Source organism: Petromyzon marinus, chromosome 57 (genome assembly GCF_048934315.1).
Source record: "Petromyzon marinus isolate PM22_M1 ecotype Great Lakes invasive population chromosome 57, UKy_Petmar_22M1.pri1.0, whole genome shotgun sequence".
Classification (NCBI taxonomy): domain Eukaryota; kingdom Metazoa; phylum Chordata; class Hyperoartia; order Petromyzontiformes; family Petromyzontidae; genus Petromyzon; species Petromyzon marinus.
The window spans coordinates 10426764-10454463 of NC_133723.1; the positions used below are offsets into that span (position 1 = coordinate 10426764).

The 27700-nt window shown below is 56.2% G+C and overlaps 1 protein-coding gene across 1 annotated transcript in view; it reads left to right on the top strand.

The window, feature by feature from the left end:
- Window positions 1-1001: 1001 nt before the first annotated feature.
- The window catches only part of LOC116954896 (lysosomal alpha-glucosidase-like), a 54254-nt gene continuing 27555 nt past the window's right edge, over window positions 1002-27700 (top strand). The window contains exons 1-15 of the mRNA XM_076052768.1: window positions 1002-1468; window positions 4024-4216; window positions 5280-5382; window positions 9169-9317; window positions 10782-10953; window positions 11449-11545; window positions 11909-12021; window positions 12586-12711; window positions 13566-13697; window positions 14607-14717; window positions 15401-15517; window positions 17360-17444; window positions 18418-18535; window positions 19383-19551; window positions 20628-20744. Coding sequence (XP_075908883.1) covers window positions 1042-1468; window positions 4024-4216; window positions 5280-5382; window positions 9169-9317; window positions 10782-10953; window positions 11449-11545; window positions 11909-12021; window positions 12586-12711; window positions 13566-13697; window positions 14607-14717; window positions 15401-15517; window positions 17360-17444; window positions 18418-18535; window positions 19383-19551; window positions 20628-20744 — 2229 coding nt within the window. The 5' untranslated portion in view covers window positions 1002-1041. The remainder of the gene's footprint in view (window positions 1469-4023; window positions 4217-5279; window positions 5383-9168; window positions 9318-10781; window positions 10954-11448; window positions 11546-11908; window positions 12022-12585; window positions 12712-13565; window positions 13698-14606; window positions 14718-15400; window positions 15518-17359; window positions 17445-18417; window positions 18536-19382; window positions 19552-20627; window positions 20745-27700) is intronic.

Genomic DNA, 27700 nt, shown 5'->3' on the forward strand with positions numbered 1-27700 from the left:
TTGGCTATCACTGGTGATAAGGGGGATCCCATGGGGGTACCCTTATTTTGTTTGTAGAAGGAGCCATTCTAAGTAAAGTAGGTATTGTTGAGGCAGTGCCTAACCAGTGCAGGCGTGTCGGGGTCTAGTCCATGTTGGACCAAATTTTCAATTATTTCAATGGTATCAGGTACTCGGACCTTGGTGAACAAAGAGACCACATCGAAGCTGACAAGGATATCGTCAGGGGACAGTACAACGTCTTTGACCATAGAGACCAATTGGGCTGAGTTAAGTACTGCTGAGGCGGTCTTGCCAGTGAAAGGCAGCAAGGTATCTGACAAAAAACGGGCTAGTCTATAGGTAGGGGAGTTGATCGTGGATACGATGGGTCGAAGTGGGGTGCCTTCTTTATGAATCTTGGGAAGACCATATAATCTAGGGGGTCTTGCAGCAGAAGGTTTTAGGGAGGGACGTTTAGTTGGGTCGATTAGGGAGGTCGAACTTGTGATGATCTTGTTGGTTTTTATCGCTAGGCTATTAGTAGGGTCATTTTTTTATTTTTGAGTAACTTCCGTCGTTGAGCAGATTCTGGATTTTGTTGTTGTATGAATCTTTATCCATAATAACAGTAGCGTTGCCTTTATCGGCTGAGAGGATGACTATATCACTTCTGTTTTTTTAATTCGCGAGTTCAGAGCGTTCATTTTTGCTGATGTTACTAATGGGTTTCTTAGCACTCTTAAGAATAGTGGCTATTTCAGCTCTCGCAACGTCTGCTTGTATGTGTCCTACGCCTTTGAGGGCTACATCGACCTGAGAGACAACCACAGAGACCCACAGAAACCCAGAGCCACAGGGACCCACAGATTATCACGGCCGGCTACGTACGGTGCGAAAGAAGCTCCACATACACGCGCGCACGCAAGGGTTATCGGTCACACGTGAGGAGTCGACTCCACGTCTCAGCTGCGACAATTCCCATCCTCGCGCGCACAGCCACCCACATAAAAGCCTCGCGAGAGCCGCGAGCCCCCGAAGTCGCCTGCCACTCACGCGGCCATGCGCTCTCTAGCCACACGAGCTGCTGCGCTGCCGCCCCTGCTGCTGCCCCTGCTGCTGCTGCTCCTGCTGCAGCCGTGGCAGGGGCGGCGGGGAGCGTGGGCGCAGAGCTGCGACGGCGGCGTTCCCGAGGACCGCCGCGAGGACTGCCACCCGGAGCCTGGCGCCAGCGCCGAGTCGTGCGCCGAGCGCGGCTGCGCGTGGTGCCCGGCCACCGCCGCCGCGCCGGGCGCCCCGTGGTGCTTCCGCCCCAACTCGGCGGGAGCCGCCGGCTGCCGTGCGGTGTCCGACGCCGCCAAGCGCGACTGCCACCCCGAGGCGGGCGCCGCGGAGGGCGCCTGCCTCGCCCGCGGCTGCTGCTGGGCGGTGGTGGAAGCCCCGGGGGTGCCGTGGTGCTTCCACGAGCCGGGCGGCGCCTGCGACAGCGGTGGGTGGGGGCACGCGCCCCAGAGGAGTTTTATTTTAAATTGTTATTGGTGGTGTTGTTGTTGGTGGCTGTGTTGTTGGTGGTGATGTTGTTGGTGGTGATGTTGTTGGTGGTGATGTTGTTGGTGGTGGTGTTGTTGGTGGTGGTGTTGTTGGTGGTGGTGTTGTTGGTGGTGATGTTGTTGGTGGTGTTGTTGTTGGTGATGTTATTGGTGGTGATGTTGTTGGTGGTGATGTTGTTGGTGGTGGTGGTGTTGTTGGTGGTGATGTTGTTGGTGGTGATGTTGTTGGTGGTGATGTTATTGGTGGTGATGTTGTTGGTGGTGGTGTTGTTGGTGGTGGTGTTGTTGGTGGTGGTGTTGTTGGTGGTGATGTTGTTGGTGGTGTTGTTGTTGGTGATGTTATTGGTGGTGATGTTGTTGGTGGTGATGTTGTTGGTGGTGGTGGTGTTGTTGGTGGTGATGTTGTTGGTGGTGATGTTGTTGGTGGTGATGTTATTGGTGGTGATGTTGTTGGTGGTGGTGTTGTTGGTGGCTGTGTTGTTGGTGGTGATGTTGTTGGTGGTGATGTTGGTGGTGATGTTGTTGGTGGTGATGTTGTTGGTGGTGGTGTTGTTGGTGGCTGTGTTGTTGGTGGTGATGTTGTTGGTGGTGATGTTGTTGGTGGTGATGTTGTTGGTGGTGATGTTGTTGGTGGTGATGTTGTTTGAATTTCTGCCCCCCCTCCCCCCCCCCCCATTTTTTGTGGGAGGGGCGAGGCAGGCGGGAGGATGTGGAGAGGGAGTAAATCTGATGAGCTATGAAGCTCTTTTTCATTTTTTTTAACAGATGTCCGGTAAGGGGGCTGGTCAGCAAGTTACCAACAGCACACAACGCCACAACAACAATGCCATTAGGAGTGCAACATAGATACAAGGTTTACAAGTCACGAAACATCAATGAAAGACGTACAACTTGCACAAGTGCATACATTGGTGCAGATTTGTCAACACTAAATGCAAGCGAGGTGGCGGTGATGGTTACACTGCACGTGACAGTCTCTAATCCAGCACTGCAGCGGCAGCAGCGTCAGCAGCAGCAGCGAGGGGTTGGTGGATCACGGCACGCACCGCTGATGTTGCGACACTCCCTCCCGTCTAGCCGTGGGTGGCCGTGGATGAGGAGCCGTACCCCCTGGGCCTGCCAGGAGACGGCGGCACAGCTAAGATGTGCACTAATCTCCATCTGTTCCGTCTGTGCGGGATACAGTGTTTCCCCCTCGCACGCGTGGTTTTTCTTTTTTCTCTTCTCCCGGGTGCTCCGATTTCGTCCATCACGCGTGAATAAGCGCCCACTGGTTGGCCGCTAATTTGGGACAGGTTTAAAAGTGGGGAACGCATCCCGAGAGAACACGGTCACTCGGTCACGCTGCTGAGCCCCACAGGAGCAAACCAACCTCGACTTTGCGTTAGAAAACAAAACGGGAGGGGACGATTTGTTTTGTCATCGGTCATAGTCCAGTTGATGACAATCTGTGGAATTTGAGTTGAGGCTTCGTGTGTGGATGTATATGTCGTCATTCTCTTCATTACCTCGCACAAAGTAGTTCTAAGGAAATTAGTATCATAAAAAACTTTAGTGTATAGCGGTGTAGTGTGCTGTGCAGTGTCTAGCGTAGTGTGTAGTGTATAGTGTAGTGTTTTAGTGTATAGTGGAGTAAAGGTATGTTGAACTTCTTTCGTACCGTACGTAGCCAACGGCGCTAATCGGGGTTGCGGGGGTAAGGACATCAAACTTAGCACAAAGAAGTTCTAAAGAAACGACCCACTCCTCAAATCGCCCATTCCTTTATTTTTCATTCTTCATTTTTTTTCTTCGGGTGGGGAAGGTGGGGAGAGCGGGGCGGTCAGATCACGTGATTACCGGGGGCCACACCTGCGGTCGGGAATGCCCTCCACCACCCGACGCGGACACGCCGGCCATGGGGGAGTGCACTCGCAAACGCTGCGCCAAGAATCTTCCAGCCAACGAAAAGTCCCGAGAGCCACAAAGCCCCCCCGCCACCCCCCCACTCCAATCAAAAGTGTCAACTCCAGTGACGTCACAAAGGGTGCTCCTGCGCTGGGTGTGATGTCATTTCCTGGCGGAATTGCAGCAACGGCGGTGGGCAACGTTTGCTGAAAGGACGCTGGGCGAGCCCCGGGGAGCAACTTCACGTGACCTTAAAGTGCACCTAGCCTGGTACAAGCGCCGTGGTGACATCACCGCCACATAGTGGCGAATGGAGGGTGTTGTTGGAAGTGCAGTAGTTAGCACGCTCCAAGTTCGATCCCGCTCACGGCCACCAACACCAGTGACGATTAGGTGAACCGGTCCTAGGGCCTCCCCTAGGGCGACTCAGCCTCAAATGAGTACCGGGGTGCGGTGTGTAAACATCGCTACTGGGGAGACAAAGGCGGTCGGGCGTGGTGCTGGCCACCCACCCCCTCGAGTGCCGTTCCGGCCTTCATTGGCAGTGCCCCTCGCTAACGGCACCTGCCCTTCCGGGGGGGGGGGGGGGGGATGTTTGTCTTTGTAGACCAGCTGGTGGAGGACGCAGAGCGCGTGGACTGCCACCCGGAGAAGGGCGCCTCGGAGGCCGCCTGCCTCGCCCGCGGCTGCCGCTGGTGCCCGGCGAGCGCCGCGGGCGCCCCGTGGTGCTTCATCCCCAGGGACGGCTCCTACGGCTACGCCATGCGGGGAGCCCCGCAGAAGACGGCCAAGGGCTGGAGGTGCCGTGGGGGGCTGACCGACTGACCGACTGACCGACCGACCGACTGACCGACTGACCGTCTGACCGACCGACCGACTGACCGACTGACCGTCTGACCGACTGACCAACCGACTGACTGACTGACAGACTGACTGACCGACCATCTGACTGACTAACTTCCCGACCGACCGACTGACCGACCGACTGAATGACTGCCCGACCGACTGACCGACCGACTGAATGACTGCCCGACTGACCGACCGACTGACCGACCGACTGAATGACTAACTGCGCGACCGACCGACTGACCGACCGACTGACTAACTGCCCGACTGACCGACTGACCGACCGACTGACTAACTGCCCGACTGACCGACTGACCGACCGACTGACTGACTGCCCGACTGACCGACTGACCGACCGCCTGAATGACTGCCCGACTGACCGACCGACTGGCCACCACCGACCGACTGGCTGGGCGTTTTAACTTTCTGCGTCGTTACTTTCCATATCGGAAAGTTCACAAAGTTACGGCACTTATGGCCGTGTCATCTCAGTCAGTCCACCCGTGGCACCTGCTGGGCCTGTCCCGTGGCCTCCTGCCAGCAGGCGTTCGACACTTCACGTGGCCCTTAAAGTGCACGTAGCCTGGCACAAGCGCCGTGGTGACGTCACCGCCACCTCGTGACGAACGGCGGTTTTTGTTGTTGTTGGTGGTGGTGGTGGTTAGCGGACCACGCTACGAACCGGACGGCCTCGAGTTCGATCCCGAACTCACAAACTAATGTCAGTGACGGACATCTGCACCGGTCCTGGGTCCCCCCAAGGTCGACTCAGCCCCAATTTAGCACCTGGCGCGATGTGTAAACAACATCGCCCCCGTGGAAGACAAAGGCGGCCGGGCGCGGTGCTGGCCACCCACTCCATCGTGTGCCGTGCCGGCCTTCAGAGGCGCCGCTGCTGGTCGCGAACAGCACTTGGCTCAACAGTCTGCTAAAGGCTACCCGGGGGATCTTTGTCTTTGTCTCCGGTGTCTTGACCGCTCCCCCCCCCCCACCACCCCCTCCCCCCGGTGCCCCCAGGGTGGACCTGCAGAAGCTACACAGCAGCAGCCTGTTCGGGGCCGACGTCGAGATCATCGCTCTCGAGGCGGAGTTCCACACAGCTGACCGCCTACGCATCAAGGTGAGACGGCCTCGCAGCGTGAACTCGCGTGTCACGTGGGGGGGGAGGGAGGGTGGAGGGTGGAGGTGGGGGGAGGGAGGGTAGAGGTGGGGGGAGGGAGGGTGGAGGTGAGGGGAGGGAGGGTGGAGGTGGGGGGAGGGAGGGTGGAGGTGGGGGGAGGGAGGGTGGAGGTGGGGGGAGGGTGGAGGGTGGAGGTGGGGGGAGGGTGGAGGGTGGAGGTGGGGGGAGGGTGGAGGTGGGGGGAGGGAGGGTGGAGGTGGGGGGAGGGTGGAGGTGGGGGGAGGGAGGGTGGAGGTGGGGGGAGGGTGGAGGTGGGGGGAGGGAGGGAGGGTGGAGGTGGGGGGAGGGTGGAGGGTGGAGGTGGGGGGAGGGTGGAGGTGGGGGGGTAGGAGCACGACATGGCGAGTGTTAAACAAACTCGCTAAGTTCACGATGGTCGCCCGCCTGGACGAGCGACCACCTGGCGATCTGTGGTTGTCTGTCACGCGTTCGAGCGACGACCTCGCGATGGTCGAGCGACACGGCCCCCCAGTTTTGTTGGACACTGCGACCGTGGCTGGAGTGATGCTCTCACCCTTGCCGTGGTGGTTTGGGCGACGCCACGATTATACGGCGCACGGTGGTACGAGATCGGCAAAACGTGAAATCGTTCGCGACGTTTCGCTGGTGATTTCAACCAGCTTCATCAGGCGGTTTTACAGAGTTCTGGCCAGAATTCTGGCAAATCGCCCGATGAAGCCGATTGTTGTAACCCCCAGCGAAACGTCACAGTGCTCAAATCGTTAACATTCAGGCGCTCGAACCCGACAAAAGAAAAACAAAACACGTTTTGTCGCTCTCCGGCGACGTTCAACTATTGTCGCTTTCCTCCCGCACGGTATCCATGTCGCAGCCCGCGCCCCACCCCCTCCCGCGAGTAAACTATAAACTAAACTTTTTGGTTTTTTACATCATGAGGCCTCCTTTGCCAGTACCAAAATATACTAATAGGGATGTTCCCCTTGTATCTGGAAAACAAAAGTGACACCTTTTGCAAGGAATCATGTTTACATTAACCACGTTACTTGCAGTCAAATGCAAACAAAAAACAATGCGAATGATAGCTCAACGGATTTGGCTTCTCGTCATCATCATCATCATCACGTGAAAATGTACAGCAGCAGTCAAATGACTCTAAACGCGTGGCGATGTTGATTCTAAATGTAGAGGGGGACAAATCGCAGGATCCGGAGATAAAATCCACGCGACCACAGAGTGAGAGAGAGACACGGAAACTCCAAATATACAGCAGCAGCAATCGTCAGGATCGAACCCACGACCTCCTGTACACCAGGCGAGGTAGTTAACATCTCGCAGCCATCGTGATGATGAGAGAGAGACACGGAAACTCCAAATATACAGCAACAGCAGGCGTCAGGATCGAACCCACGACCTCCTGTACACCTGGCAAAGTAGTTAACATCTCCTAGCCACCGTGATGATGATGAGAGAGACGCACACACCACGACCTCCTGTACACCTGGCGAAGTAGTTAACATCTCCTAGCCACCGTGATGATGATGAGAGAGACGCACACACCACGACCTCCTGTACACCAGGCGAGGCAGTTAACATCTCCTAGACACCGTGATGATGATGAGAGAGACGCACACACCACGACCTCCTGTACACCAGGCGAGGTAGTTAACATCTCCTAGCCACCGTGATGATGATGAGAGAGACGCACACACCACGACCTCCTGTACACCAGGCGAGGTAGTTAACATCTCCTAGCCACCGTGATGATGATGAGAGAGACGCACACACCACGACCTCCTGTACACCAGGCGAGGTAGTTAACATCTCCTAGCCACCGTGATGATGATGAGAGAGACGCACACACCACGACCTCCTGTACACCAGGCGAGGTAGTTAACATCTCCTATCCACCCTGATGATGATGAGAGAGACGCACACACCACGACCTCCTGTACACCAGGCGAGGCAGTTAACATCTCCTAGCCACCGTGATGATGATGAGAGAGACGCACACACCACGACCTCCTGTGTTCCAGGAGAGGTAGTTAACATCTCCTAGCCACCGTGATGATGATGAGAGAGACGCACACACCACGACCTCCTGTACATCAGGCGAGGCAGTTAACATCTCCTAGCCACCGTGATGATGATGAGAGAGACGCACACACCACGACCTCCTGTACACCAGGCGAGGTAGTTAACATCTCCTATCCACCGTGATGATGATGAGAGAGACGCAAACACCACGACCTCCTGTACACCAGGCGAGGCAGTTAACATCTCCTAGCCACCGTGATGATGATGAGAGAGACGCACACACCACGACCTCCTGTGTTCCAGGAGAGGTAGTTAACATCTCCTAGCCACCGTGATGATGATGAGAGAGACGCACACACCACGACCTCCTGTACATCAGGCGAGGCAGTTAACATCTCCTAGCCACCGTGATGATGATGAGAGAGACGCACACACCACGACCTCCTGTACACCAGGCGAGGTAGTTAACATCTCCTATCCACCGTGATGATGATGAGAGAGACGCAAACACCACGACCTCCTGTACACCAGGCGAGATAGTTAACATCTCCTAGCCATCGTGATGATGAGAAAGAGACGCACACACCACGACCTCCTGCGTACCAGGAGAGGTAGTTAACATCTCCTAGCCACCGTGATGATGATGAGAGAGACGCACACACCACGACCTCCTGTACACCAGGCGAGGCAGTTAACATCTCCTAGCCACCGTGATGATGATGAGAGAGACGCACACACCACGACCTCCTGTGTTCCAGGAGAGGTAGTTAACATCTCCTAGCCACCGTGATGATGATGAGAGAGACGCACACACCACGACCTCCTGTACATCAGGCGAGGCAGTTAACATCTCCTAGCCACCGTGATGATGATGAGAGAGACGCACACACCACGACCTCCTGTACACCAGGCGAGGTAGTTAACATCTCCTATCCACCGTGATGATGATGAGAGAGACGCAAACACCACGACCTCCTGTACACCAGGCGAGATAGTTAACATCTCCTAGCCATCGTGATGATGAGAAAGAGACGCACACACCACGACCTCCTGCGTACCAGGAGAGGTAGTTAACATCTCCTAGCCACCGTGATGATGAGAGAGACGCACACACCACGACCTCCTGTGTACCAGGGAGGTAGTTAACATCTCCTAGCCACCGTGATGATGATGAGAGAGACGCACACACCACGACCTCCTGTACCCCAGGCGAGGTAGTTAACATCTCCTAGCCACCGTGGTGATGATGAGAGAGACGCACACACCACGACCTCCTGTACACCAGGCGAGGTAGTTAACATCTCCTAGCCACCGTGGTGATGATGAGAGAGACGCACACACCACGACCTCCTGTACACCAGGAGAGGTAGTTAACATCTCCTAGCCACCGTGATGATGATGAGAGAGACGCACACACCACGACCTCCTGTACACCAGGCGAGGGAGTTAACATCTCATAGCCACCGTGATGATGATGAGAGAGACGCACACACCACGACCTCCTGTACACCAGGTGAGCCGTGATGATGATGAGAGAGACGCACACACCACGACCTCCTGTACACCAGGTGAGCCGTGATGATGATGAGAGAGACGCACACACCACGACCTCCTGTACACCAGGCGAGGTCGCCAGGAAGCTCGCAGCGGTCAGACGACAGCGGCGTTGAGTTTGAGACCGCGGTGACCTTGACCTCGACCTCGCGTGACCCCCCCCCCACGACGCCGCAGGTGTTTGACCCCAGCCAGGCTCGCTTCGAGGTGCCGCTGCACGTGCCGTCGCCGGACACGGCCGCAGCGGCGCAGCAGTACGACGTCCGCTTTGAGAACTCACCCTTCTTCCACTTCAAGGTGCTCCGCAGGAGCAGCGGAGAGGCCCTGTGAGTCGGTGCGGTGTGGTATGGTGCGGTGCAGTGTGGTGCTGTGTGGTGCTGCGTGGTATGGTGCGGTGTGGTGTGGTGCAGTGTGATGCTGTGTGGGGCGGTGTGGTGCGGTGTGGTGCAGTGTGGTGAGTGTGGTGCTGTGCGGTATGGTATGGTGCGGTGTGGTATGGTGCAGTGTGATGCGGTGCAGTGTGGTGCTGTGCGGTGTGGGGTGGTGACCTCCCTCGCACGCCGTAGGGTCGCTCACCACGAGGTGCAGCAAATCCCTCGCCAACCGCGGGTGGGTGGGGTGGGGGCTGTGGGGTGGGGGCTGTGGGTGGGGGCTGTGGGGTGGGGGCTGTGGGGTAGGGGCTGTGGGGTGGGGGCTGTGGGTGGGGGCTGTGGAGTGGGGGCTGTGGGGTGGGGGCTGTGGGGTGGGGGCTGTGGGTGGGGGCTGTGGGGTGGGGGCTGTGGGGTGGGGGGGTCCGAACACCCGCCGTGGATGGCGAGTGAGACTGCTGTAGCCGTGGCCGCTGTAGCCGTGGCCGCAGTAGCCGGGACCGCTGTAACCGTGGCCGCTGTAGTTGGAATGGCCAAACACCCCCCACCCTGTCCCCGCCACTTCCTCCCTCCCCCCGCCCCCGAATCGCCGCGGTGGCTATGAGATGTTAACGACCTCGCCTGGTCGACAGGACGTCGTGGGCTCGCTCCCCGACAGTCTGCTCAAGGCCACACGGGAGCGGGGTGTTTCGCGATCTAAGCCCCGAAAAATCAACCTTCATTATGGAAAACATCGGTCGCGAAAAGCCCCGAACACTCCTACTAAGGCGGTGGCAGTGGTGGTGGTGACGATCTCTGAGTGGTTGTGTGGTGGTGGTGGTGGTGACGATCTCTGTGTGGTTGTGTGGTGGTGGTGACGATCTCTGTGTGGTGGTGGTGGTGGTGGTGGTGACGATCTCTGAGTGGTGGTGGTGGTGGTGGTGACGATCTCTGTGTGGTGGTGGTGGTGGTGACGATCTCTGTGTGGTTGTGTGGTGGTGGAAGTGGTGGTGACGATCTCTGTGTGGTTGTGTGGTGGTGGTGGTGACGATCTCTGTGTGGTGGTGGTGGTGGCGACGATCTCTGTGTGGTGGTGGTGGTGACGATCTGAGTGGTGGTGGTGGTGACGATCTCTGAGTGGTTGTGTGGTGGTGGTGACGATCTCTGTGTGGTTGTGTGGTGGTGGTGGTGGTGGTGGTGGTGACGATCTCTGTGTGGTGGTGACGATCTCTGTGTGGTGGTGGTGGTGACGATCTGAGTGGTGGTGGTGGTGGTGGTGACGATCTCTGAGTGGTTGTGTGGTGGTGGTGGTGGTGGTGGTGACGATCTCTGTGTGGTGGTGGTGGTGGTGACGATCTCTGTGTGGTGGTGGTGGTTGTGGTGGTGACGATCTCTGTGTGGTGGTGGTGGTGGTGACGATCTCTGTGTGGTCGCGTGTGCCAGGTGGGACACCTCCCTGGGCGGCCTCACCTTCTCGCACCAGTTCCTGCAGCTGGCCACGCGACTCGGGGCCGGCTCCTCCGTCTACGGCTTCGGCGAGCACGAGCACCCCAGCTACCGGCACCACGACGACTTCGTCAGCCACGGGATGTACGCACGCGACCAGTCGCCCACGGTGAGGGGGCCGCGGAGGAGTGGGGGGGGGGCGGTGGGGAGCGCAGGGGGCCGGAGGGGCACAGGGAATGGTGCAGGGAGGGGCGCAGGGGGCCGAGGGGTGGCAGGCGGACGCGAGGTCGATCCAGCAGCTCACCAACAACGATCGGCGACGAACACCGGCACCGGGCCTGGGCCTCCCCCAGCGAGTCGCCTCGCGCCACGTGCACCCAACAACCTCCTGGACACTCGGCACGGTGCTGGCCACACCTCCTCGCTCCTCACCAGCCCTCGCTCCTCACCAGCCCTCGCCCCTCACCAACCCTCGCTCCTCACCAACCCTCACCAGCCCTCGCCCCTCACCAACCCTCGCTCCTCACCAACCCTCACCAACCCTCACTCCTCACCAACCCTCGCTCCTCACCAACCCTCACCAACCCTCGCTCCTCACCAACCCTCGCTCCTCACCAGCGCGCGGTCGGTGTGTGTGTGGGGGTCTCTCTGTGTGTGTCTGCAGCCCGCAGGCAACTTGTACGGAGTGCACAACTTCTACATGGGCGTGGGGTCCGACTTCAGGGCCCACGGAGTGCTGCTGCTCAACTCCAACGCGCAGGGTGAGCAGCCCCCGCCGCCCTTCAAATGCAACATCGAGAGCCAGGGAGGGGGTCGATTGACGGCTGTTCACGATTTGTTTTGACATTTTTATTTAAACAAAAAAAAATGTATCGGTGTGGGGCTGCACCGTCACGTTCCTCGTAATTGAACCGCTCCGCGTCCGGTAAACGCGCGACGTTGGCCCAACGTCGCGCCAACGTCGCGCGCCAACGTCGCGCCAACGGTGCCAAACCTCACGCCGACGTCCGGCGTGGTCGACTGGGCTCGCGCTCGCCGTGGCCCGCGCTGCCAAGCGGCCGGGTTGCCCCATCGCGGGGCCGTCCTCATCGCCGGTGCCGGTCGGCGGCGGTTGTGCCCCGCAGATGTGACGCTGGCGCCGGGGCCGGCCATCACCTACCGCACCATCGGTGGGGTCCTCGACTTTTACTTCTTCCTGGGCCCCACGCCGGAGAGCGTGGTGCAGCAGTACACCGAGGTGACCACCACCGCCGCCGCCACCACCACCACAACCACTACAACCACGACCACCACCGCAACAAATGCTACGACCACTACTAACGCCACTACTACTGTCACCACCACCACCACGACTACAACCACCAACCACCATCATCACGACGACCACCACCGCAACCTTCACCACGACCACCACCACTGCCACTACCACCACCACCACCACCTCCACCACGAACAGCCGCGTCAACTCCGCAGCGTCTCGCTGCACCCATCCCACCGTTCCCTTGGCGGCAGGCTGGCGCAGTGCTCGCGAACAGCACTTGGCCCACCAGCCTGTTGAGGCTATATGGGGGATCTTTGTCTGTGGTGCTCATCGTTATGTTGCGTTGTTGTTGTCGTTGTCGTTGTTGTCACACCGGCTCGCTGTTGGCACGCTGTGGGTGGTGTTCATCGTGGTCGTGGTGGTGTTCATCGTGGTCGTGGTCGTGGTGGTGGTGGTCGTGGTGGTGGTCGTGGTGGTCGTGTCTGTGTTGTTGTCTCATGTTGTTGTCGTCGTCGTTGTTGTGACGGCACCCGACTGCAGGCTGTGGGCCGCCCGTTCTTGCCGCCCTACTGGTCGCTGGGCTTCCAGCTCTCGCGCTGGGGCTACGGCAGCCTGGAGGCTGTCAAGGCCGCCGTGGACAGACTCAGCCAATACGACATCCCGCACGTAGCCTGCCGCACACACCACAGCCCCACCACAGCCCCACCACCACACACGACCCCACACGACCTCCCACGACCCCCCCCACCACACACGACCCCCCCCCCCACCACACACGACCCCCACCACCACACACGACCTCCCACGACCTCCACACGACCCCCCACGACCCCCCACGCGACCCCACACGACCCCTCCACAACCCCCCCCCACAACCCCCACCACCACACACGACCCCCACGACCCCCACAACCCCCCACGACCCCCCACAACCCCCACAACCCCCCACAATCCTCCACAACCCCCCACGACCCCCAACAACCCCCCACAATCCCCACGACCCCCAACAACCCCCCACAATCCCCCACAATCCCCACGACCCCCCACGGCCCGTTCGAAATTTCGTTGAGCGAGAGCGACGATTTATTTTTAGTCGAGGAATCAATTTGTCTGCTTTTTCTACTTTTACGGATTTCTAAACTTGGCGGTGCTCGGTCTCCCCGGGGGGCCGATCGCTCGGCTCCAGCGAGTTTCTGGGGGGCGGGGGGGGGGTGAGAGGAGAGGGGGGATGGGGATGGGGAGGGGGGTGGGGAGGGGGGGATCCCGGTAAGCCGAGTCGAGGACGTCGATCGTGGCCGTCCGGTGCAGCTGACCCCCACGATCTGGCGCGGTGTTTCGCCTCTCCGGGCGGCTCTGTTGGCCCGTGCCGATCACTTGGCCCCGGTGGGTCGCTGGGGTTGTGGGGGGTGAGGGTGGTGGGGGGTGAGGGTGGTGGGGGGTGAGGGTGGTGGGGGGTGAGGGTGGTGGGGGGTGTGGAGGGACGTCGACCCTGGCCGCCTTCTGCCCCCCCCCCCCCACAGGACGTGCAGTACGGAGACATCGACTACATGGACCGCCAGCTGGACTTCACGTACGATACCACGAGCTACGAGGGCCTGCCCCAGTACGTGCAGTCGCTCCGTGACGCCGGCATGCACTACGTCATCATCCTGGTGAGACGAGCGAGGAGCAGGGGGGCTGGGGGGGCTGGGGGGGGGCCTCCATTGCCGCCCCCCTCCGCCCCCCCCCCACCAACCCTTCCCTTCTTCCCTCCCCCCCAAACGCGACCGGCAATTTGACAACTCGCAACTGTCTCCCGCTTGAGTGGGTGGCGTGAGGTCCGTCCCGTGACTCCGACGTGGTTCTGGCAATGCGCTTGGGGATCGATGACGCAATCTGAAGTGACGCGTGTTTATTTATTTATTTAAGGGGCACCACGCTGGTGCGATGTTGTCTTCCTCGCCCGGTATACAGGAGGTCGTGGGTCCGGTCGCGACCCTGACGCCTGCTGCTGCTGTATATTTGGAGTTTTCGTGTCTCTCTCTCTCCCCGTGGTCGCGTGGAATTTTTTCCTCCGGGTTCCTCCGGTTTTCCCCTCCGCATTCTGAATGAACGTCACGCGTTGAGATGATTTTGCCTGCTGCTGCTGTACATTTCCACGCGATGATGATGGGCCACTTTGTTTAGCTATCATTTGTGATGTCGAGGTCGCTTCTGAAAAAGTAAGTAATTTTTTTTTAGTGTGGTTTTTTGCTTTTATTATTTTACATTTATTATTTATATTTTATTTTTATTATTTACAATTTTAAATAATTTTTTGTTTGTTTTCTATGTACGTGACTTTACCAAAAGGACCAAGAATATAAGTTAATACCTATTTTGCATATCTTTAAGCGATTTATTTACCTTTCCTATAATTTTCACTCCTCTCGTGGTTTTGCGTCGTTCGCCGTTGTAACGTTCTGACTCCGCGCCCCGACTGGACGCAAAGAGCTTCATAGCTCATCGGATTCCTCCTTCCTTTGCAGTTAAAATAAATAAAGAAACAAACGTCGCGATGTGTGCGCTGTGCCCCGCGCCAGGACCCGTGCATCACCAAGGATGAGCCGCCGGGCTCCTACCGGCCCTACGAGCTGGGCCAGCAGATGGGCATCTGGATCAAGAACTCGGACGGATCGCCCGCTGTGGGCAAGGTGCCAGCAGCTACCCCCAAACGCCACCCACCCCATCCTCCCACCCTCGCAGTGCCTCTTTTGCCACTGGCACAACCTTAACCGTGCCAGGGCCGTGCCAAGCCCCGGTGTGGCTCGGGAGGTGCCGGGTTGTTGCTTCCACTGGCACTCCTAAAACCGTGCCAGGGCCGTGCCAACCTTAATGTGGTTGTTTTTCCACTGGCACTCCTGAACCGTGCCAGGGCCGTGCCAACCCCAATGTGGCTGTTTTTCCACTGGCACTGCTGAACCCTGCCAGGGCCGTGCCAACCTCAGTGTGGTTGCTTTTCCACTGGCACTGCTGAACCGTGCCAGGGCCGTGCCAACCCCAATGTGGCTGTTTTTCCACTGGCACTGCTGAACCGTGCCAGGGCCGTGCCAACCCCGGTGTGGTTGTTTTTCCACTGGTACTCCTAGAACCGTGCCAGGGCCGTGCCAACCCCAGTGTGGTTGTTTTTCCACGGGCACTGCTGAACCGTGCCGGGGTCGTTCCAACCCCAGTGTGGTTGTTTTCCACTGGTACTCCTAGAACCATGCCAGGGCCGTGCAAAGCTCCGGGGTGGCTTGGGAGGCCCCGGCGCTTCGAACAGCACTTGCCCCAAGGGCTTGTGAACGGCTATATGGGGGACCTTTGTCCTTGCGTGACGTGCGGCGGTGGTGCGCAGGTGTGGCCTCCGGGGGGCTCGGTGTTCCCCGACTTCACGAACCCCGCCACGGCGTCCTGGTGGGTGCAGCTGTGCGTCGAGTTCAGCGACGTCATCAAGTACGACGGCATCTGGATCGTGCGTAACGCACTCGCTCACCGATTCACGGCTCTCTCACTCACCATGGCTCTCTCACTCACCATGGCTCACTCGCTCACCAATCCACGGCTCACTCACTCACCATGGCTCTCTCACTCACCGTTTCACCGCTCACTCACTCACCACCATGGCTCGCTCGCTCACCGATTCACGGCTCACTCACTCACCACCATGGCTCGCTCGCTCACCAATCCACGGCTCACTCAATCACCACCATGGCTCTCTCACTCACCACGGCTCACTAACTCACCATGGCTCTCTCACTCACCAATCCACGGCTCACTCACCATGGCTCTCTCACTCACCAATCCACGGCTCACTCACTCACCATGGCTCTCTCACTCACCAATCCACGGCTCACTCACTCACCATGGCACTCTCACCGATCCACCGCTCACTCACTCACCATGGCCCTCTCACTCACCACGGCTCACTCACTCACCATGGCTCTCTCACTCACCAATCCACGGCTCACTCCCTCACCACGGCTCTCTCGCTCACCAATCCATGGCTCACTCACCATGGCTCTCTCACTCACCGATCCACCGCTCACTCACTCGCCATGGCTCTCTCACTCACCAATCCACGGCTCACTCACTCACCATGGCTCGCTCGCTCACCGATTCACGGCTTACTCACTCACCACCATGGCTCTCTCACTCACCACGGCTCTCTCACTCACCAATCCACGGCTCACTCACTCAACATGGCTCACTCGCTCACCAATCCACGGCTCGCTCACTCACCATGGCTCTCTCACTCACAAATCCACGGCTCACTCCCTCACCACCATGGCTCTCTCACTCACCGATTCACGGCTCACTCACTCACCATGGCTCTCTCACTCACCACGGCTCACTCACTCACCATGGCTCTCTCACTCACCAATCCACGGCTCACTCACTCACCATGGCTCTCTCACTCACCACGGCTCTCTCACTCACTATGGCTCGCTCGCTCACCAATCCACGGTTCACTCACTCACTCACCATGGCTCGCTCGCTCACCGATTCACGGCTTACTCACTCACCACCATGGCTCTCTCACTCACCACGGCTCTCTCACTCACCAATCCACGGCTCACTCACTCAACATGGCTCACTCGCTCACCAATCCACGGCTCGCTCACTCACCATGGCTCTCTCACTCACAAATCCACGGCTCACTCCCTCACCACCATGGCTCTCTCACTCACCGATTCACGGCTCACTCACTCACCATGGCTCTCTCACTCACCACGGCTCTCTCACTCACCATGGCTCCCTCACTCACCAATCCACGGCTCCCTCACTCACCACCATGGCTCACTCGCTCGCTCAACGATTCACGGCTCACTCACTCACTCACCATGGCTCGCTCGCTCACCAATCCACGGCTCACTCACTCACCATGGCTCTCTCACTCACCAATCCACGGCTCAGTCACTCACCATGGCTCGCTCACTCACCAATCCACGGCTCGCTCCAACGAATCCTGGTCGAAAATTGCCGGGATTTTTTCACTTTTCAACGAGCCTGGCTGTAACTCCTCCGCCTCGGCAGAGAAAACCCCAAATCAGTCGGTCACAGCGGCGCACGCCGCGACCAGCAGACTTTCATCGCCTCCGTCGGCGGATGGCGGATCGGAAGCCCGCCTTGCGAATCGGAGAAAGTTCCGCTTTGATCGTCGACTGCCACTCCTCGTTGACGTTCCCCTTTCGTCACAGTCCCGTTGTGTTATTTTTCTCTCACCGGGGCGTTTTGCTCAACAACAACAACAACGACAACAACGACAACAACAACGACAACAACAACGACAACAACAACGATAACAACGCGCCAGGACATGAACGAGCCGGCCAACTTCGGCACGGGACAGGAGCCGGGCTGCGCCAACAACCCCCTCAACAAGCCGCCATACCATCCGCGTAAGAGCACCCCACGGACGTGCTGTGGTGTGCTGTGGTGTGATGTGGTGTGCTGTGGTGTGTTGTGGTGCGCTGTGGTGTGCTGTGGGTGTTATGTGGGTGTGGTGTGGTGTGCTGTGCTGTAGGTGTTATGTGGGTGTGCTGTGGTGTGCTGTGGTGTGATGTGGTGTGCTGTGGGTGTTTTGTGGGTGTGCTGTGGGTGTTATGTGGGTGTGTTGTGGTGTGCTGTGGTGTGTTGTGGTGTGCTGTGGTGTGTTGTGGTGTGCTGTGGTGTGCTGTGGTGTGCTGTGGTGTGCTGTGGTGTGTTGTGGTGTGCTGTGGTGTGCTGTGGTGTGCTGTGCTGTAGGTGTTATGTGGGTGTGCTGTGGTGTGCTGTGGTGTGATGTGGTGTGCTGTGGTGTGCTGTGGTGTGTTGTGGTGTGCTGTGGTGTGCTGTGGTGTGTTGTAGTGTGCTGTGCTGTAGGTGTTATGTGGGTGTGTTGTGGTGTGCTGTGGTGTGATGTGGTGTGCTGTAGGTGTTATGTGGGTGTGCTGTGGTGTGCTGTGGTGTGATGTGGTGTGCTGTGGGTGTTATGTGGGTGTGCTGTGGTGTGTTGTGGTGTGCTGTGGTGTGCTGTGGGTGTTATTGTGGGTGTGCTGTGGTGTGCTGTGGTGTGATGTGGTGTGCTGTGGGTGTTATGTGGGTGTGCTGTGGTGTGATGTGGTGTGCTGTGGGTGCGCTGTGGTGTGCTGTCGTGTGCTGTCGTGTGCTGTGGGTGTTATGTGGGTGTGTTGTGGTGTGCTGTGGGTGTGCTGTGGTGTGCTGTCGTGTGCTGTCGTGTGCTGTGGGTGTTATGTGGGTATGCTGTGGTGTTATGTGGGTGTGCTGCGGTGTGTTGTGGGTGTGCTGCGGTGTGTTGTGGGTGTGCTGCGGTGTGCTGCGTTGTGTTCAGAGTCACACCGCAGCACTGTGCGTGCGTGCTGCGGTGTGCAGGGATTTCTGGCGACGACCTGGCCGAGAAGACGTTGTGCCCGGACGCGCACACCCACCTGGGCCGCCACTACGACACGCACTCGCTGTTCGGCTGGGCACAGCACGAGCCCTCCTTCCAGTGAGCCGGGGGGGGGGTGTTGAACTTCTTTCGCACCGTACGTAGCCAACCGCGTCAATCGGAGGTGTGGGGGTAGGACAACAAACGAAACACTAAAAGCAGTTGTAGTGAATTGAGTGTTGCATCTGGAGGATGATTTAAAAGTGCGCGGCTCTAATGATTTCCTCATAACAAGGGTGTTCCCCGGTTATGAGGAACACCCTCCCACTCCACGTCGTACAAATCGACTCCCATCGCAGCAGTAGTATTATTATTAATATTCAAATCCGAACTAAAGTTAAAAACAATTTATCTGGGCATATGCCGATTCAAAGGAAACTACATTTTTGACATTTGACCGATCGATCAAAATGAGTCTGCACTAAACTATTTTTATTTGACCAGGTAAGACACACTGACCCATGTAGCTCTTTTTCAGCAGCGACCTGGTTTATCACAAACGACAGCTCAACAAAGTGGCTGACGTCATCGTTGCGTGGAAATTTATAGCAGCAGGCAAATGACTCTAAAAGCTTGACGTTGATTATTACATGTGGAGGGAAAAACCGAAAAATCCACGCGACCACGGGGAGAGAGACACGCAGACTCCAAACGCAGCAGCAGGCATTGTCAGGGTCGGGATCGAACCCACGTCCTCCTGCAAAGCGGGCGAGGGAGTCACGAAACATTTGAGTTGTCCGTGTGGTGTGTGCCAGCGCCTCCCAGAATGCCATCGGGAGAGAGAGACACGCACATTCCAAATCCACAGAGAGCTCGTCAACATCTTCTAGCCACTTAAACGTTGACATTCTGTAGACATTGAGCAGTTGTCTGGCTAACTCGAGGATGTCCGTGTGGTGTGTGCCAGCGCCTCCCAGAATGCAACGGGCAAGCGCGCCTTCGTGCTGAGCCGCTCCACATTCGTGGGCAGCGGCCGCTGGGCGGGCCACTGGCTGGGCGACAACTTCTCGCTCTGGAGGGACATGCACATGTCCATCATCGGCATGCTTGAGTTCAACATCTTCGGCATTCCCTACGTGAGCCTGCAACCCCCACACCGCCGGCCCCGCCACACACAGAATCTTGCCATAATAGAGGTGACGTGGCATTAATGTGTGCCGTTAAACCCGCCGCCACCCGACACAGCCAATAAGTTTTGTCACGTGAAGAAAACATGTTAATTATTTACGAGCACAGCACACGAGTGCTGTGATGTTGTCTTCCTCGACCGGTACGCAGGAGGTCGTGGGTTCGATCTCGACCCTGACGCCTGCTGCTGCTGTATAGTTGTAGTTTGCGCGCCTCTCTCTCCATCATCATCATCATCACGGTTGCTAAGAGACGTTAACTATACTCTTTGGTTCTGTTCGGTAAAGTCACGTAGGTGAAAAATGAAACAACAAAAATCTACCTACGTGACTTTACCGAATAGAGCCAAAGAGTATGGATCTTGGCAGTCACGAAAGCTTCAAATCTAGATGTTAACTACCTCGTCCGGTATACAGAAGTGCTTGGGTTCGATCCCGACCCGTGGTCGCGTGGACTTCTCTCCGGGTCCTCCACATTAAGAATCGACGTCACGCGTCTAGAGTCTTCAGCTGCTGTAAATTCCCACGTGATGATGACGACGACGACATCGGCCACTCCGCTGAGCTATCATTTGTGATAGCCAGGTCGCTTCTGAAAAAGAGCCGCTTAGCTCAGTGGGCCTTACACCCCAGAATAAAAAAATAGTTTTGGTTCCGTTTGAGTTGAACTCCGTTCCCTGCTCATCACACCACAAGGACAAAGATCCCCCTAATGGCCTTCAACAGACTGTCGGCACAAGTGCCGTTAGCGAGCAGCGGCACCACCGGCACGGCACACACGGCGGGGTGGAGGTGGCCAGCACCAGGCCCGGCCGCCTTCGTCTCCCCAGCGGCGATGTTGTACTACGCACCGTGATAGGTACTCAGTTGAGGCCGAGTCGACCTACGGGAGGTCCAGGACCGGCCGTTCGGACGATCGTCCGCCGGTGTCTGCGGCGAGCGGGGACGCGACCCCGCGCGTCCCCGCGGGGTTCGGAGCGCGGCGGCGCTGACCGCTGCTGCCACCGCCCCGTGACGCTCACCAGATCGGCGCTGACATCTGCGGCTTCATCTACGACACCACCCACGAGCTGTGCCTGCGATGGATGCAGCTGGGCGCCTTCTACCCCTTCTCCCGCAACCACAACGGCCTGGGCTACAAGGCAAGGCCAGCTCCATGCTCCCAGCCCCCTCTCACAGCTCCCTGCCCCATTCCCTGGCCACTGCTCCCTGCTCCCAGCTCCCTGCTCCCAGCTCCCAGCTCCCTACTCACGCTCCCAGCTCCCAGCTCCCTACTCACGCTCCCAGCTCCCAGCTCCCTACTCACGCTCCCAGCTCCCTGCTCCCAGCTCCCAGCTCCCTACTCACGCTCCTTGCTCCCAGCTCCCTACTCACGCTCCCAGCTCCCTGCTCCCAGCTCCCAGCTCCCTACTCACGCTCCCAGCTCCCAGCTCCCTACTCACGCTCCCAGCTCCCAGCTCCCTACTCACGCTCCTTGCTCCCAGCTCCCTACTCACGCTCCTTGCTCCCAGCTCCCTGCTCCCAGCTCCCAGCTCCCTACTCACGCTCCTTGCTCCCAGCTCCCTACTCCCAGCTCCCTGCTCCCAGCTCCCAGCTCCCAGCTGCCTGCTTGCTGCTTCTAGATCCCTGCCCCCTGTGTCACCTTGTTCTCCACGTGTCACCTTGTTCTAAGTGTGTCACCTTGTTCTCCGCGTGTCACCTTGTTCTCTGTGTCACCTTGTTCTCCGCGTGTCACCTTGTTCTCCGCGTGTCACCTTGTTCTCTGTGTCACTTTGTTCTCCGCGTGTCACCTTGTTCTACATGTGTCACCTTGTTCTACGTGTGTCACCTTGTTCTCTGTGTCACCTTGTTCTCCGTGTGACACCTTGTTCTCTGTGTCACCTTGTTCTCCGTGTGACACCTTGTTCTCCACGTGTCACCTTGTTCTCCACGTGTCACCTTGTTCTACGTGTGTCACCTTGTTCTACGTGTGACACCTTGTTCTCTGTGTGTCACCTTGTTCTCTGTGTCACCTTGTTCTAAGTGTGTCACCTTGTTCTACGTGTCACCTTGTTCTCCGCGTGTCACCTTGTTCTACGTGTGACACCTTGTTCTCCACGTGTCACCTTGTTCTCTGTGTCACCTTGTTCTCTGTGTGTCACCTTGTTCTACGTGTGACACCTTGTTCTCCACGTGTCACCTTGTTCTCTGTGTCACCTTGTTCTCTGTGTGTCACCTTGTTCTACGTGTGACACCTTGTTCTCCACGTGTCACCTTGTTCTCTGTGTCACCTTGTTCTCTGTGTCACCTTGTTCTCTGTGTGTCACCTTGTTCTCTGTGTGTCACCTTGTTCTACGTGTCACCTTGTTCTACGTGTGTCACCTTGTTCTATGTGTGTCACCTTGTTCTACGTGTGTCACCTTGTTCTCTGTGTGTCACCTTGTTCTATGTGTCACCTTGTTCTATGTGTCACCTTGTTCTCTGTGTCACCTTGTTCTCTGTGTCACCTTGTTCTCCGTGTGTCACCTTGTTCTCTGTGTGTCACCTTGTTAAACGTGTGTCACCTTGTTCTCTGTGTGTCACCTTGTTCTATGTGTCACCTTGTTCTATGTGTCACCTTGTTCTCTGTGTCACCTTGTTCTCTGTGTGTCACCTTGTTCTACGTGTCACCTTGTTCTCCGTGTGTCACCTTGTTCTACGTGTGTCACCTTGTTCTCCGCGTGTCACCTTGTTCTCCGCGTGTCACCTTGTTCTCCGTGTGTTACCTTGTTCTACGTGTCACCTTGTTCTACGTGTCACCTTGTTCTACGTGTCACCTTGTTCTCTGTGTGTCACCTTGTTCTACGTGTGTCACCTTGTTCTACGTGTGTCACCTTGTTCTCCGCGTGTCACCTTGTTCTCCGCGTGTCACCTTGTTCTCCGTGTGTTACCTTGTTCTACGTGTCACCTTGTTCTACGTGTCACCTTGTTCTCCGTGTGTTACCTTGTTCTACGTGTCACCTTGTTCTACGTGTCACCTTGTTCTACGTGTCACCTTGTTCTAAGTGTGTCACCTTGTTCTCGGTGTGTCACCTTGTTCTACGTGTGTCACCTTGTTCTCTGTGTGTCACCTTGTTCTACGTGTGTCACCTTGTTCTACGTGTGTCACCTTGTTCTCCGCGTGTCACCGTGTTCTCCGCGTGTCACCTTGTTCTCCGTGTGTTACCTTGTTCTACGTGTCACCTTGTTCTACGTGTCACCTTGTTCTCTGTGTGTCACCTTGTTCTCCGTGTGTCACCTTGTTCTCCGCGTGTCACCTTGTTCTCTGTGTGTCACCTTGTTCTACGTGTCACCTTGTTCTCCGTGTGTCACCTTGTTCTCCACGTGTCACCTTGTTCTACGTGTGTCACCTTGTTCTACGTGTCATCTTGTTCTCCGCGTGTCACCTTGTTCTCCGCGTGTCACCTTGTTCTCCGCGTGTCACCTTGTTCTACGTGTCACCTTGTTCTACGTGTGTCACCTTGTTCTAAGTGTGTCACCTTGTTCTCCACGTGTCACCTTGTTCTACGTGTGACACCTTGTTCTACGTGTCACCTTGTTCTCCGTGTGTCACCTTGTTCTACGTGTGTCACCTTGTTCTCCACGTGTCACCTTGTTCTCTGTGTGTCACCTTGTTCTCTGTGTGTCACCTTGTTCTCTGTGTGTCACCTTGTTCTCCGTGTGTCACCTTGTTCTCCGCGTGTCACCTTGTTCTACGTGTGTCACCTTGTTCTACGTGTGTCACCTTGTTCTCCGCGTGTCACCTTGTTCTCCGCGTGTCACCTTGTTCTCTGTGTGTCACCTTGTTCTACGTGTCACCTTGTTCTCCGTGTGTCACCTTGTTCTCCACGTGTCACCTTGTTCTACGTGTGTCACCTTGTTCTACGTGTCATCTTGTTCTCCGCGTGTCACCTTGTTCTCCGCGTGTCACCTTGTTCTCCGCGTGTCACCTTGTTCTACGTGTCACCTTGTTCTACGTGTGTCACCTTGTTCTAAGTGTGTCACCTTGTTCTCCACGTGTCACCTTGTTCTACGTGTGACACCTTGTTCTACGTGTCACCTTGTTCTCCGTGTGTCACCTTGTTCTACGTGTGTCACTTTGTTCTCCACGTGTCACCTTGTTCTCTGTGTGTCACCTTGTTCTCTGTGTGTCACCTTGTTCTCTGTGTGTCACCTTGTTCTCCGTGTGTCACCTTGTTCTCCGCGTGTCACCTTGTTCTACGTGTGTCACCTTGTTCTACGTGTGTCACCTTGTTCTCCGCGTGTCACCTTGTTCTCCGCGTGTCACCTTGTTCTCCGTGTGTTACCTTGTTCTACGTGTGTCACCTTGTTCTCCGCGTGTCACCTTGTTCTCCGCGTGTCACCTTGTTCTCTGTGTGTCACCTTGTTCTCTGTGTGTCACCGTGTTCTACGTGTGTCACCTTGTTCTACGTGACACCTTGTTCTCCGTGTCACCTTGTTCTCTGTGTGTCACCTTGTTCTCTGTGTGTCACCTTGTTCTCCGTGTCACCTTGTTCTAAGTGTGTCACCTTGTTCTCTGTGTCACCTTGTTCTACGTGTGTCACCTTGTTCTCCGTGTGTCACCTTGTTCTACGTGTCACCTTGTTCTCCGTGTGTCACCTTGTTCTCCGTGTGTCACCTTGTTCTCTGTGTGTCACCTTGTTCTCTGTGTGTCACCTTGTTCTCTGTGTGTCACCTTGTTCTCTGTGTGTCACCTTGTTCTACGTGTGTCACCTTGTTCTACGTGTCACCTTGTTCTCCCGTGTGTCACCTTGTTATACGTGTGACACCTTGTTCTACGTGTCACCTTGTTCTCCGTGTGTCACCTTGTTCTCCACGTGTCACCTTGTTCTACGTGTCACCTTGTTCTCCGCGTGTCACCTTGTTCTCCGCCTGTCACCTTGTTCTCCGTGTGTCACCTTGTTCTACGTGTGTCACCTTGTTCTCTGTGTGTCACCTTGTTCTCTGTGTGTCACCTTGTTCTACGTGTCACCTTGTTCTAAGTGTGTCACCTTGTTCTCCGTGTGTCACCTTGTTCTCCGTGTGTCACCTTGTTCTCCGCGTGTCACCTTGTTCTACGCGTGTCACCTTGTTCTACGCGTGTCACCTTGTTCTACGTGTCACCTTGTTCTAAGTGTGTCACCTTGTTCTACGTGTCACCTTGTTCTCCGCGTGTCACCTTGTTCTCCACATGTCACCTTGTTCTCCACGTGTCACCTTGTTCTACGTGTCACCTTGTTCTCTGTGTGTCACCTTGTGCTACGTGTGTCACCTTGTTCTACGTGTGTCACCTTGTTCTCCGCGTGTCACCTTGTTCTACGTGTGATACCTTGTTCTACGTGTGACACCTTGTTCTCTGTGTCACCTTGTTCTACGTGTGTCACCTTGTTCTACGTGTGACACCTTGTTCTACGTGTCACCTTGTTCTCCGTGTGTCACCTTGTTCTACATGTGTCACATTGTTCTCCGTGTCACCTTGTTCTACGTGTGTCACCTTGTTCTACGTGTCACCTTGTTCTCCGTGTGTCACCTTGTTCTCCGCGTGTCACCTTGTTCTCCGCGTGTCACCTTGTTCTACGTGTCACCTTGTTCTACGTGTGTCACCTTGTTCTAAGTGTGTCACCTTGTTCTCCACGTGTCACCTTGTTCTCTGTGTGTCACCTTGTTCTACGTGTCACCTTGTTCTCTGTGTGTCACCTTGTTATCCGTGTCACCTTGTTCTACGTGTGTCACCTTGTTCTACGTGTGTCACCTTGTTCTACGTGTCACCTTGTTCTCCGCGTGTCACCTTGTTCTACGTGTGTCACCTTGTTCTCCACGTGTCACCTTGTTCTCTGTGTGTCACCTTGTTCTCTGTGTGTCACCTTGTTCTCTGTGTGTAACCTTGTTCTCCGTGTGTCACCTTGTTCTCCGCGTGTCACCTTGTTCTACGTGTCACCTTGTTCTACGTGTGTCACCTTGTTCTACGTGTGTCACCTTGTTCTCCGCGTGTCACCTTGTTCTCCGCGTGTCACCTTGTTCTCCGTGTGTTACCTTGTTCTACGTGTGTCACCTTGTTCTCCGCGTGTCACCTTGTTCTCCGCGTGTCACCTTGTTCTCTGTGTGTCACCTTGTTCTCTGTGTGTCACCTTGTTCTCCGTGTCACCTTGTTCTAAGTGTGTCACCTTGTTCTCTGTGTGTCACCGTGTTCTACGTGTGTCACCTTGTTCTACGTGACACCTTGTTCTCTGTGTGTCACCTTGTTCTCTGTGTGTCAACTTGTTCTCTGTGTGTCACCTTGTTCTCCGTGTCACCTTGTTCTAAGTGTGTCACCTTGTTCTCTGTGTGTCACCTTGTTCTACGTGTCACCTTGTTCTACGTGTCACCTTGTTCTCCGTGTGTCACCTTGTTCTCCACGTGTCACCTTGTTCTCCGTGTGTCACCTTGTTCTACGTGTCACCTTGTTCTCCGTGCGTCACCTTGTTCTCCGCGTGTCACCTTGTTCTACGTGTCACCTTGTTCTACGTGTCACCTTGTTCTATGTGTGTCACCTTGTTCTACGTGTGTCACCTTGTTCTACGTGTGTCACCTTGTTCTCCGCGTGTCACCTTGTTCTCCGCGTGTCACCTTGTTCTCCGTGTGTCACCTTGTTCTACGTGTCACCGTGTTCTCAGTGTGTCACCTTGTTCTCCGCGTGTCACCTTGTTCTACGTGTGTCACCTTGTTCTCCGCGTGTCACCTTGTTCTCCACGTGTCACCTTGTTCTACGTGTGTCACCTTGTTCTACGTGTCACCTTGTTCTCTGTGTGTCACCTTGTTCTACGTGTGTCACCTTGTTCTACGTGTGTCACCTTGTTCTCCGCGTGTCACCTTGTTCTCTGCGTGTCACCTTGTTCTAAGTGTGACACCTTGTTCTACGTGTGACACCTTGTTCTCTGTGTCACCTTGTTCTACGTGTGTCACCTTGTTCTACGTGTGACACCTTGTTCTACGTGTCACCTTGTTCTCCGTGTGTCACCTTGTTCTACATGTGTCACATTGTTCTCCGTGTCACCTTGTTCTACGTGTGTCACCTTGTTCTCCGTGTGTCACCTTGTTCTACATGTGTCACCTTGTTCTCTGTGTCACCTTGTTCTACGTGTGTCACCTTGTTCTACGTGTGTCACCTTGTTCTACGTGTCACCTTGTTCTCCGTGTGTCACCTTGTTCTCCGCGTGTCACCTTGTTCTCCGCGTGTCACCTTGTTCTACGTGTCACCTTGTTCTACGTGTGTCACCTTGTTCTAAGTGTGTCACCTTGTTCTCCACGTGTCACCTTGTTCTCTGTGTGTCACCTTGTTCTACGTGTCACCTTGTTCTCTGTGTGTCACCTTGTTCTCCACATGTCACCTTGTTCTACGTGTGTCACCTTGTTCTCTGTGTCACCTTGTTCTACGTGTCACCTTGTTCTACGTGTCACCTTGTTCTCCGTGTGTCACCTTGTTCTCCACGTGTCACCTTGTTCTCCGTGTGTCACCTTGTTCTACGTGTCACCTTGTTCTCCGTGTGTCACCTTGTTCTCCGCGTGTCACCTTGTTCTACGTGTCACCTTGTTCTACGTGTCACCTTGTTCTCTGTGTGTCACCTTGTTCTACGTGTGTCACCTTGTTCTACGTGTGTCACCTTGTTCTCCGCGTGTCACCTTGTTCTCCGCGTGTCACCTTGTTCTCCGTGTGTCACCTTGTTCTACGTGTCACCTTGTTCTCCGTGAGTCACCTTGTTCTCCGCGTGTCACCTTGTTCTACGTGTGTCACCTTGTTCCCCGCGTGTCACCTTGTTCTCCACGTGTCACCTTGTTCTACGTGTGTCACCTTGTTCTACGTGTCACCTTGTTCTCTGTGTGTCACCTTGTTCTACGTGTGTCACCTTGTTCTACGTGTGTCACCTTGTTCTCCGCGTGTCACCTTGTTCTCCGCGTGTCACCTTGTTCTACGTGTGACACCTTGTTCTACGTGTGACACCTTGTTCTCTGTGTCACCTTGTTCTACGTGTGTCACCTTGTTCTACGTGTGACACCTTGTTCTACGTGTCACCTTGTTCTCCGTGTGTCACCTTGTTATACATGTGTCACATTGTTCTCCGTA